Raw genomic sequence first — 13,435 nt, 5'->3', positions numbered from 1 at the left:
AAAAAAAAAAAAAAAAAAAAAAAAAAGGAAAGAGAGAAAGAGAAACAATGCATTTCAAGAAATGGACTGAGATAGGCTATTATGTAAATGTTCCTTTCTCTGAAATCTCAAGCTTTTTTTTTTTTTTTTTTTTAACCAATTTCCTTTACTTTGTAGTCATTCCTTTAGGGTGAGAGGAAACAGACAAGTACCTGTCTTTGAAATATAAGGACAGAATTAGTTATAACTTAATTGTAGTTGTACATTAAAGATGTACTTTAACCAATAGGTTGCAGAAGAGCCAAAATATTTATTTTATGTGTAAATAATTTTTTGAGAAGGTTTTAAAAAGCATTTTTGTAGATTCATCTCATTTTTTTCATTTACTGTATTCTGAGGACAAAACTCAGATAAACTAGTTATGAAAATGAAGAAAATTCTGGAAATTATACTGTGCTTTAGGGAATGAGAAATTTACACACCATTAGGAAAAGTCAGGGAATTAGTTTTACACAGCAGATTCCTATGCTTCATCCTTAAATCCTTCCGTGAACACTGCATAACGGAGGCAGTACAACTGAGCATCTGGAAAGAATACATCTTTATTCAGCCATGCTGCCTTTCTCTCCCATGCCTTCTCTTTCTCTTGATACTCTTCCTTGAAAGGCAACCCACAAGGCTATTGCAGGTACAGAGATGAAAATGTTAGGTCGATGGTATTGAAAAGATTAAAGTCCTTTCTGCCAATGCTGGTTTGCAAAACAACAGTGATGCATCCTCATGGGATGACTAACATCTCTCAGTGTAGAGGACAGTAAGAAAAAATGCTAAGCCTTCACGGTTGAGACAGACAGGGTACCAACCAGGCCTGCTGGGCCAGGCCATAAGCCACAGGGTAACATGTATCAAGTTCTGTGACGGTTCTAACCTCCACTGCCCGGAGCTAAGACAACTCTCAGCACTTCCTACCTTCTCCCCTACTGTCTGTTGTTGCCATTTCCAGAAGATGGGAGTTTAGTCTAGGGTAATACTGAGATGGATTATAAAGGCATGAGAGATACACAAGGATGAAACGTACTAATATTTTAGAAATACTGTGTAATGAATATTTAATAGCTGTTCATTGGTAAGAGCAATAAAGATGAAGTATTTACAAACAACAAATACCTGAAAGCCTCCTGTTATATGCAACAACAGAACACGTAACAGAATTAAGATTTTTCATTTCTATTTCTCTGGTAAGTCGAAAAGAAAAACTGCACTACATATGTTACTGGCAAAGACTAAGCTTTCTTAGTCTTATCATCCCAATAATAATTATCATCCTCATTATTATTGACTGTATTTAGCCAAAATGTTACACAAGCATAAAAGTAACAAGAACATAATTCTTTTAGATGCTTTGATGCTAAGGTTGCTTATGAAATTAGCTGTTACAGCAATATTTTAGTTACAATAAACTACCCAGTGGGCCCCTTCTTTAAACTAAAAAGTTATATTGTTATTATTATTATTTTTTTTTGAGACGGAGTTTCGCTCTTGTTACCCAGGCTGGAGTGCAATGGCGCAATCTCGGCTCACCGCAACCTCCGCCTCCTGGGTTCAGGCAATTCTCCTGCCTCAACCTCCTCAGTAGCTGGGATTACAGGCACGTGACACCATGCCCAGCTAATGTTTTTTGTATTTTTAGTAGAGAAGGGGTATATTGTTATTTTATAGACTAGGCATAGAATTGTCTTCTATTTATTTTATTTATGTATTTTATTCATTTCTTTACTTAGATTTAAAACTTATATTTGAGGCAGCTTAGAATAACAGAAGGAATACTGAATTAAAAATCTAAAGACCTGCCTGTTGGTCTCCTCAACAAGTCAATGGAATGAAAAGGAAAGTGGGAGTCATTGTTGTAGATGAAGTGATTTAAGAGACATAACCACTAATACCACGAGCCTTGTTTAGTATCATGATTCAAAAACAGACCAACTGTAAAACGTCATTTTGGGGATAACCCAGAAAAATTTCAATAAGAATTGTGTATCTAGTGATATTAAAGAATTACTGCTAATTTTGGTGGAGATGATAATGGTTTTGGGATTATTAAGACAATAACCTTTTTTAGAGATATGTACTCACTAAAATTTTCACAGGTAATGTTAAATGTCTGGGATTTGCTTTATAATATACCACAGCAAAATAAAAGATAAAGCAAATATAGCAAATACAAATAGCTAAGCATTGCTTATACCCACTTAATAATGGGTATATGCGAATTTACTAAATAATTCCATTATTATACACTTAAAATTCTTAATAATGAAAGACAAACTTAAATACTAATTCTGTCACTTACCAACCGTGCCGCACTGTCAAGTTATTTTTCAATTGGGAACACTATTACTCATTGAATTTACTTTATGAAATTATTTTGAGGAACAAATAATGTCTATAAAAAGGCTTTGAAATGTTAAAGAGTCATAAAATGTTAGTAAACTCTTGTTATGTGACTTCTTAAACTCAGTTTAGAGGAAGGTAACATAAACTTTTAATTCAAGTTTTGGAGTTCCTTAAGCAAGTGCCACAGTCAATTAAATTCAGGAGGTATCTTCTAAAATAAGTAACATTTTTATTTTTGAAAGGCTTATTTTTTAAAGTCTGCCACTAATTTGAGTTATTAAAACTAGATATCATTTATCACATTTATCTTTTTAAAATCCTTAGTACCACACAAAGATAGCTGGAGACCGTAATGTTTTTAAGACTTTCTTCTATTTACAAAATCTCAGCAGTTCTGTGGGCAAATTATTGAAAACACTGCTCTCAAAAATCACCAAAGAAAGGTTTTTTCACTTGTTCAAGCACAAATGAATATAATCTGTCATATTATTAAAATACATTTATTCATTAAAAATGTTGGTCAAACTAATCTTTTTTTTTTTTTTTAATGGAGTTTAGCTCGTTACCCAGACTGGAGTGCGATGGTGCGATCTCGGCTCACTGAAACCTCCGCCTTCTGGGTTCAAGCAATTCTCTTGCGTCAGCCTCCCGAGTAGCTGGGACTACAGGTGTGTGCCACCATGCCCAGCTAATTTTTTATTTTTATTTTTAGTAGAGACGGGGTTTCACCATGTTGACTAGGATGGTCTCGATCTCTTGGCCTCGTGATCCACCCGCCTCGGCCTCCCAAAGTGCTGGGATTACGGGTATGAGCCACTGTGCCCAACCAAACTAATCTTTTTATACCTTGGAAGTCTTCAAATAAAAACAGCAAGACAGCCTTAGACATAAACTACAAAACTATTAATAGCTGTCAGAAATCTACAGAAAGCAAATTACCAAGGAACAACAGAGTTAAGAATATCAAAGACAATTTATCCATTTGTAGGACTACTAATAAAGGAGCACAATTCCCAATGACAAGGCCATAAAATCTGATTTGATCATTTTAGTACAAAAGCATTTTTTTTTTTTTTTGAGATGGAGCCTCACTCTGTCACCCAGGTTGGAGGGCAAGGGTGGGATCTCGGCTTACAGCAACCTCCACCTCCCAGGTTAAAGCAATTCTCTTGCCTCCTGAGTAGCTGGGATTACAGGTGCATGCCACCATACCTGGCTAATTTTTGTGTTTTTAGTAGAGACAGGGTTTCACCATATTGGCCAAGCTAGTCTCAAACTTCTGACCTCGTGATCCACCCATCTCGGCCTCCCAAAGTGCTGGGATTACAGGCGTGAGCCACTGCGCTGGGTCAGTACAAAAAGCATTTAAATGCAAAATGGGGAAAGAAAGAGATGGAAGGAAGGAAGGAAGGGAGGGGAGGGGGAAAAGAAAGGAAAGGTGAAGGTCAAAATAATGAAGGTTATGGATGGGCCAGAGCCTTATACACTCAGTATGTCTAAAAGCCAGAGATGCTCTACTTGCTAATGAGCAAGTGAGAAAGCGGTAGATACACACAACTGACCAAAGCAACCTTCATATGTATCCAGGTTTGACTTAAGGACAATCAATTCTTTGGGACTATTAGAAAAGTGCAAAAAGGGTTATTAGCATTCCTCAGACAGTTCTGAGACTAAGCTTATCCTTTTAAGAATGCTCTCGTTTGGAGGTTAGTAAGGATGCAGTGTGTGTATTGGCATGTTTCTTTCCGATATGCCCAGTGAAGGAGTACAGTATGAAATAAAGTACATGGAAATCTGACACCAGCAGTAAATCAGAACACCTGAAATTTTCTTTCTTTTTCTTTTTTGAGACATGGTCTTATTTGTCACCTATGGTGGAGTGCAGTGGTGTGATCTTGGCTCACTGTAATATCTGCCTCCTGGGCTCAAGTGATCCTCCCACCTCAGCCTCCCAAGTAGCTGGATCTACAGGCATGCACCACCACACCTAGCTAATTTTTAATTTTTTGTAGAGAAGGGGCTTTGCCATGTTGCCCAGGCTGGTCTCAAACTCCTGGGATCAAGTGATTCACCTGCCCTGGCCCCCCAAAGTGCTGGGATTACAGGTATGAGCCACTGCAGCCGACCAGCTGACATTTTCTGGAAAAAAAAGATGCCATACAAAATAGAACTGATCCTTGGCAAAAAATAATTTTTTTTTTTTTTTGAGACGGAGTTTCGCTCTTGTTACCCAGGCTGGAGTGCAATGGCACGATCTCGGCTCACCGCAACCTCCGCCTCCTGAGTTCAGGCAATTCTCCTGCCTCAGCCTCCTGAGTAGCTGGGACTACAGACACGCGCCACCATGCCCAGCTAATTTTTTTGTAGTTTTAGTACAGACGGGGTTTCACCATGTTGACCAGGATGGTCTCGATCTCTTGACCTTGTGATCCACCCGCCTTGGCCTCCCAAAGTGCTGGGATTACAGGCTTGAGCCACCGCGCCCGGCCCTAATTTTTTAAATAATTATTTTAAGATTATTTGAAGATAACAGAAGGATGTGCTAAGTTTGCTGTTAAACAAATGATTAAATGATTTTGTGCAAACATTTAACTAAGCCATGTGTTATGGACTGATTTCTTTCTCCTCCACCAAATTCATACGTTGAAGCCCTAATGCCACTGTGGTGGTATCTGGAAATGGGGCCTTTGGGAGGTAATTAGGTTTAGTTGAGGTCATGGGGTTCTTATGCTGGGATTAGTACTCATAATTATGAGAATATACACCAGAGAGCTCTCTCTCTCTCCATGAGAGGACACAGGGGACACAGAAGGCAGCCATCTGCAAGCCAGGAGGAGAGCCCTCACCAGAAACCAAATCAGCAGGCACCCAGACCTTGGCCTTTCCAGCCTGCTGACTGTGGCATTTTGTTATGGAAGCCAGAACTGACACATCAAATGACGGAAGACGGGAACGCAGCAAGAAGGAACCTTTTCGCTTGATTCATGTTAATATACGGGGAGGGTTACAGCTTGATGAGGCAAACTGAGCTTTCTGTTTGGTGACTAAAGGATGTGGACTCACTCTATCACTGATTCAATCACAATAGAATAGACGTAGGAGAGCTTCATCATCTCACCTCCTTACCTCATATCAAATGCCAAAGACCTTGGAATGAGTATCAGAACCATGCTAATGAGCTTCATGCTGTAATTATTTTCTCTTTCCTTTAGTGCATAAGCAATGTTATAGTCTGCTATCTATGACAACAGTGGCCCTATCTAAGCTTCAAATGTGTGATTCACAGACACAGTTTCAGGCATCAGAGGACAAGGTACATCTGGATCATAATTGCTTACAGAGGATGTCCTGGCAGTATGAAAAGCAGAGATGAAAAAGGCTTGATAACATATATCCTCTGTGTTTACCTCTAAGTAAAGCTTGACTGACAGACCTGCAGCAGAAAGCAGTTGATTGGAGGTCTTTACAGTAATGGGCCTGTCAGGAACTTGATCTATTTCAACAGGAAAGCTGGAGCACAAATCAATAATGAGACAGCAAATCAAATCATTATCAGACCAGAATACCATTCCTGTGAGCAGGTTAATTTTGTTCACCGGAGTGCCTGATAGCAGTAAAGTTGATGAAATTGCTTGGCAAGATTCACCTTGGATAAAAGGGAACAGATACATGGTGCTATTGGTTTAAAAGCAATTGAGGTAGTGGGTAATGTAAATAAACAAAATGAGGGGATCCAAGATGGCTGAGTAGGAGCTGCTCTGGATTGCAGTTCCCAGTGAGAGCGTGGAGAGTGAGTGGTCGCTGCATTTCCAGGCGGATTTTTATTGCCCATAGACCAGGAGATTCCTAGCCAGAGGAGTGCCAAGGGTCTCCCACCGCAGCTGTTTCAGCTGGTGCAGCGGGTCTCTGCACAAAAAACTCACACAGTCATCTGGTGACTGGAGCACCTGGGAGACAGAGTCGCCCGTTCAACTGATAAAAAGGGGACTGAAATAGGGAGCCAGGCCAGGAGATTCCGGTGAAAAAGTGCCACAAGTCTCCAGCGCACAGAGGGTCTCCACACAAAATCTCACACAAATCTGGAAACCTTTTCAACAGGTGACTGGAATGCCTGGGAGACAGAGTTGCCCATTCAACTGATAAAAAGGGGACTGAAACAGGGAGCCAGGCCAGGAGAATACTGTGTGAAAAAGTGCCACGAGCCCCTAGAGTGGCTGTTTCAGCCAGCACAGCGGGTCTCCACACAAAATCTCATACAAATCCAGGCACCTTTTCAACTGGTGACTGGAATGCCTGGGAGACAGAGTCACCCGTTCAACTGAAAAACAGGGGACTGAAACGCAGCCAGACCAGGAGATTCCGGGGGGAAAAGCATCATGAGTCCTCAGTGCGGCCGTTTCAGCTGGCCCAGTGGGTCTCTGCACAAAATCTCAAACAAATCCAGGTGCCGTTTCAACTAGTGACTGGAATGCCTGGGAGACAGAGTCGCCCATTCAACTGAAAACAAAAGGGGTCTGAGGTAGGGAACCAGGTGATCAGACACAGCCAGTCCCACTTCCACAAAGACCAGCAATCTGAAATGCTCTGGATAGAGTTTCACAGCAAGCACAGCTGAAACCGGGATGATCCAGCTCTGTTGGGGAGAAGTGTCCGCCATTCCTGAGGTGGTCTGCCATTGCCGAGGCAGTCCGCCATTACTGAGGCAGCCCGCCATTGCTGAGGCAGTCCACCATTACAGAGACAGTCCGCCATTACAGAGGCAGGCCTTCATTGCCAAGGCAGTTCTAACTATACCCCTAAAACAGGACTGCAGGGAAGTTCACACGGTAGCTGGGCAGAGCCCACAGCAGCTCAGCAATGCCTCTGATGGCAGACTGTGACTAGGGTGCCTCCTTGCTGGGCAGGGCATCTGTGAAAAAAGGCAGCAGCATGACAGAAACTTATAAATAAAGCCCTGCCTTCCCAGAACAGAACAACTGGGGAAAAAATGCCGTTTATGAGTTCTGCTGCAGCAGACTTAAACGTACCTGCCCAGCAGCTCTGAATGGATCAATGGAGCTCACAGCTCAGTACTTGAGCTCCTGTAAAGGACAGACTGTCTCCTCAAGCAACTCCCTGACCCCCGTATATCCAACAAGTCACCTCATAAAGCAGAGCTCAGACTGACATCTGGCAGGTCTCCTTCTGGGTCAAAGATAGCAGAAGAAGAAACTGGCAGCAACCCTTACTGTTCTGCAGCTGCTGCAGGGGAGCCCGAGGCAAGCAAGGTCTGGTGTAGACCTCCAGCAGTCCTACAGCAGAGGGGCCTGACTGTTAGAAGGAAAGCTAAGAAACAGAAAGAAATAAATTGATCATCAACAAACAGGACGTCCACTCAGACACCCCATCTGAAAGTCACCAACTACAAAGACGACAGGTAAATAAGTCCACAAAGATGGGAAAAAACCAGCACAAAAAGAATGAAAACACCCAAAACCAGAACACCTTTCCTCCTCCGAGGGATCACAACTCCTCACCAGCAAGGAACAAGGCTGGATGGAGAACGAGTCTGATGAATTGATAGAAACAGGCTTCAGAAGGTGGGTAATAAGAAATTTCTCTGAGCTAAAAGAATATGTTCTAACCCAATGCAAAGAAACTAAGAACCTTGAAAAAAGATGTGATGAAATGCTGATGAGAATAAACAACTTAGAGAGGAATATAAGTGAATTGGTGGAGCTGAAAAACACAAAACGAGAACTTCGAGAAGCATACACAAGTTTCAATAGCTGAATTGACCATGCAGAAGAAAGGATATCAGAAGTCGAAGATCAACTCAATGAAATAAAATGAGAAGGTAAGATTAGAGAAAAAAGAGTAAAAAGAAACGAACAAAGCCTCCAAGAAATATGGGATTATGTGAAAAGATCTAATCTACATTTGATAGATGTACCTGAATGTGACGGAGAGAATGAATTCAAGCTGGAAAACACTTTTCAATATTATCCAGGAAAACTTCCCCAACCTAGCAAGGCAGGCCAACATTCAAGTCCAGGAAATACAGAGAACATCACAAAGATATTCTTCAAGAAAAGCAACCCCAAGGCACATAATCATCAGATTCACTAGGGTTGAAATGAAGGCAAAAACGGTAAGGGCAGCCAGAGAGAAAGGTTGTGCCACCACAAATGGAAGCCCATCAGACTCACAGTGGATTTCTTGGCAGAAACCCTACAAGTCAGAAGAGAGTGGGGGCCGATATTCAACACCCTTAAAGAAAAGAACTTTCAAACTAGGATTTCATATCCAGCCAAACTAAGTTTCATAAGTGAAGGAATGGAATTCTTTATGAACAAGCAATTACTCAGAGATTTCATCACCACCAGGCCTGCTTTACAACAGCTCCTAAAAGAAGCACTGAACATAGAAAGAAACAACCTGTACTAGCCACTCCAAAAATGTACCAAATGGGAAAGAGCATCAACACAATGAAGAAACTGCATCAACTAACAGGCAAACAACCAGCTAGCATCAAAATGGCAGGATCAAATACACACATAAGAATATTAACCCTAAATGTAAATGGGCTAAATGCCCCAATCAAAAGACACAGACTAGCAAATTGGATAAAAAGCCAAAACCCATCAGTGTGCTGTATCCAGGAAACCCATCTCACATGCAAAGATACACATAGGCTCAAAATAAAGGGATGGAGGAAGATTTACCAAGCACATGGGGAGCAAGAAAAAGCAGGAGTTGCAATTCTAGTCTCTGATAAAATGGACTTTAAACCAACAAAAATCAAAAGAGACAAAGAAAGACATTACATAATGGTAAAAGGATCAATGCAACAAGAAGAGCTAATGATCCTAAATATATACACACCCAATACGGGAGCACCCAGATACATAAAGCAAGTTCTTAATGACTTACAAGGAGACTCAGACTTCCACACAATAATAGTGGGAGACTTTAACACTCCACTGTCAATATTAGACAGATCAACGAGACAGAAAATTAACAAGGATATCCAGGACTTGAAGTTAGACCTGGACCAAGCAAACCTAATACACATGTACAGAACTCTCCACCCCAAATCCACAGACTATACATTCTTCTCAGCTCCACACCACACCTACTTTAAAACTGACGACATAATTAGAAGTAAATCACTCCTCAGCAAATGCAAATGAATGGAAATCATAACAGTCACTCAGACCACAGTGTAATCACGTTGGAACTCAGAATTCAGAAACTAACTCAGAACCACACAGCTTCATGGAAACTGAACAACTGGCTCTTGAATGTTGACTGGATAAACAATTAAATGAAGGCAGAAATAAAGATGTTCTTCAAAACCAACGAGAACGAAGACACAGCATACCAGAAAATCTGGGATACATTTAAAGCAGTGTCTAGAGGAAAATATATAGCAATAAATGCCCACATGAGAACCAAGAAAAGATCTAGAATCGACATCATATCATCAAAATTGAAAGAGCTAGAGGAGCAAGATCAAAAAAACTCAAAAACTAGCAGAAGACAAGAAATAACTAAGATCAGAGTGAAACTGAGGGAGAGAGAGACACAAAAAAAACTCTTCAAAAAATCAATAAATCCAGGAGCTGGTTTTTTGAAAAGATCAGCGAAATAGACAGACCACTAGCCAGATTAATAAAAAATAAAAGAGAGAAGAATCAATAGATGCAATAAAAAACGATAAAGGGTATATCGCCACAGATTCCACAGAAATACAAACCACCATCAGAGATTACTACAAACAACTCTATGCACATAAACCAGTAAACCTGAAAGAAATGGATAAATTCCTGGACACTTGCATCCTCCCAAGACAAAACCAGGAAGAAGTCAAAACCCTGAATAGACCAATAACAAGGGCTGAAGTTGAGGCAACAATTAATAGCCTACAAACCAAAAAAAGCCCAGGTCCAGATGGGTTCACAGCCAAATTCTATCAGACATAGAAAGAGGAGCTGGTGCTACTCCTTCAGAAACTATAACAAACAATCCAAAAAGAGGGACTCCTTCCCAAATCATTTTATGAGACCAACATCATCCTGATACCGAAACCCGGCAGAGACTCAACAAAAAAAGAAAACTTCAGGCCAATATCCATAATGAACATCGATGCAAAAATCTTCAATAAAATATTGGCAAACTGATTGCAACAGCACATCAAAAAGCTTATCCATCACAATCAAGTAGGCTTCATCCAGGGGATGCATGGCTGGTTCAACATATGCAAGTCTATAAACGTAATTCACCACATAAACAGAACCAAAGACAAAAACCACATCTTTATCTCAATAGATGCAGAGAAGGCCTTTGACAAAATTCAACAGCCCTTTATGCTAAAAACTCTCAATAAGCTAGGTATTGACAGAGCGTTTCTCAAAATAATAAAAGCTATTTACGACAAACCAACAGCCAATATCATACTGAATGGGCAAAAACTGGAAGCATTCCCTTTGAAATCTGGCACTAGACAAGGATGCCCTCTCTCACCACTCCTATTCAATATAGTACTGGAATTTCTAGCCAGAGCAATCAGGCAAGAAAAAGAAAAAAGGCATATTCAATTAGGAAAGGAGGAAGTCAAATTGTCTCTATTTGCAGAAGACATGATTGCATATTTAGAAGACCCCATTGTCTCAGCCCAAAATCTCCTGAAAGTGATAAGCAACTTCAACAAAGTCTCAGAATACAAAATCAATGTGCAAAAATCACAAGCATTCCTATACACCAATAACAGACTTAAAGAGAGCCATATCAAGAATGAACTGCCATCACAATTGCTACAAAGAGAATAAAATACCTAGGAATCCAACTAACAAAGAATGTAAAGGACTTCTTCAAGGAGAACTACAAACCAATTCTCAACGAAATAAGACAGGACACAAACAGATGGAGAAATATTCCATGCTCATAGTTAAGAAGAATCAGTATCATGAAAATGGCCATACTGCCCAAAGTAATTTAGACATTCAACACTATCCCCATCAAGCTACCAATGACCTTCTTCACAGAACTGTAAAAAAGCACCTTAAACTTCATATGGAACCAAAAGAGAGCCTGCATAGCCAAATCAATTCTAAGCAAAAAGAACAAAGCTGGAGGCATCACACTACTTGACTTCAAACTATACTACAAGGCTACAGTAATCAAAACAGGATGGTACTGGTACCAAAACAGAGATGTAGACCAATGGAACAGGGCAGAGGCCTCGGAGGCAACGCCACACATCTACAACCAACTGATCTTTGACAAACCTGACAAAACCAAGCAATGGGGAAAGGATTCCCTGTTTAATAAATAGTGCTGGGAAAACTGGCTAGCCATGTACACAAAGCAGAAATTGGACCCCTTCCTGACACCTTACACTAAAATTAACTACAGATGGATTAAAGACTTAAACATAAGACCTAGCACCATAAAAACCCTATAAGAAAACCTATGGAAAACCTTTCAGGACACAGGCATAGGCAAGGACTTCATGACTAAAACACCAAAAGCATTGGCAACAAAAGCCAAAATAGACAAATGGGACCTAATTAAACTCCAGAGCTTCTGCACAGCAAAAGAAACAATAATTAGGGTGAATCGGCAACCAACAGAATGGGAAAAAATTTTTGCAATTTACCCATCTGACAAAGGGCTAATATCCAGAATCTACAAAGAACTAAAACAGATTTACAAGAAAAAAACTAACAAGCCCATTCAAAAGTGGGCAAAGGATATGAACAGACACTTTGCAAAAGAAGACATATATGAGGCCAACAAACATATGAAAAAATGCTCATCATCACTGGTCATTAGAGAAATGCAAACCAAAACTACATTGAGATACCATCTCACACCAGTTACAATGGCGATCATTAAAAAATCTAGAGACAACAGATGCTGGAGAGGATGTGGAGAAATAGGAACACTTTTACACTGTTGGTGGGAGCGTAAATTAGTTCAACCATTGTGGAAGACAGTGTGGCGATTCCTCAAGGACCTAGAAATAGAAATTCCATTTGACTCAGCAATCTCATTAGTGGGTATATATCCAAAGGATTATAAATCATTCTACTATAAGGACACATGCATACGAATGTTCGTTGCAGCACTGTTTACAATAGTAAAGACCTGGAACCAACCCAAATGCCCATTGATGATAGACCAGACAGGGAAAATGTGGCACATATACACCATGGAATACTACTCAGCCATAAAAAATGATGAGGTTGTGTCCTTTGTAGGCATAGGGATGAATCTGGAAACCATCATTCTCAGCAAACTGACACAAGAACAGAAAATCAAACACCACATGTTCTCACTCCTAGGTGGGTGTTGAACAATGAGAACACATGGACACAGGGACGGGAGCATCACACACTGAGGTCTGTCAGTGGGAACTAGGGGAGGGACAGCAGGGGGAGGGGAACTGGGGAGGAATAACATGGGGAGAAATGTCAGATATAGGTAATGGGGAGGAAGGCAGCCAACCACATTGCATGTATGTACCTATGCAACAATCTTGCATGTTCTTCACATGTACCCCCAAATTTAAAATGCAATAAAATATATATTTTTTAAAAATGATAAAATAAATAAATAAATAAAATTCAAAAAACACTAAGGGAGAGTAGTTAAACAAGAGATAAAAGCGTACACAGTGCAAGGCAATTCTGGGTAAGATACACCATGATTAAGGTAAATGTTCTTATTTCTTATGTCCATTCAGCCTAGTGAATGCTGGCATTCCAAGAAGAATATGGCATTAAAATGTGACCAATCAATCAATCTCTTTAATAATAATTAACTTTTAAAAGAGAGAAACAAGGCCGGGCGCGGTGGCTCAAGCCTGTAATCCCAGCACTTTGGGAGGCCGAGGCGGGTGGATCACGAGGTCAAGAGATCGAGACCATCCTGGTCAACATGGTGAAACCCCGTCTCTACTAAAAATACAAAAAATTAGCTGGGCATGGTGGTACGTGCCTGTAATCCCAGCTACTTAGGAGGCTGAGGCAGGAGAATTGCCTGAACCCAGGAGGCGGAGGTTGCGGTGAGCCGAGAT

General features: G+C 40.5%; 1 protein-coding gene across 10 annotated transcripts in view; it reads right to left on the bottom strand.

The window, feature by feature from the left end:
• The window catches only part of PHKB (phosphorylase kinase regulatory subunit beta), a 240,712-nt gene that overhangs the window by 12,667 nt on the left and 214,610 nt on the right, over window positions 1-13,435 (bottom strand). The window contains exon 27 of one of the 10 annotated variants that reach the window (XM_032255601.1): window positions 6,815-7,004. The exons of the other annotated variants lie outside the window; for them this stretch is intronic. Coding sequence (XP_032111492.1) covers window positions 6,830-7,004 — 175 coding nt within the window. The 3' untranslated portion in view covers window positions 6,815-6,829. Of the gene's footprint in view, window positions 1-6,814; window positions 7,005-13,435 lie in introns of those variants that run through there. 10 annotated transcript variants of the gene reach the window in all.

This window comes from Sapajus apella, unplaced genomic scaffold, assembly GCF_009761245.1.
Source record: "Sapajus apella isolate SASKATOON/1434 unplaced genomic scaffold, GSC_monkey_1.0 scaffold90, whole genome shotgun sequence".
Classification (NCBI taxonomy): domain Eukaryota; kingdom Metazoa; phylum Chordata; class Mammalia; order Primates; family Cebidae; genus Sapajus; species Sapajus apella.
This window is presented reverse-complemented; position numbering and strand designations above follow the sequence as displayed.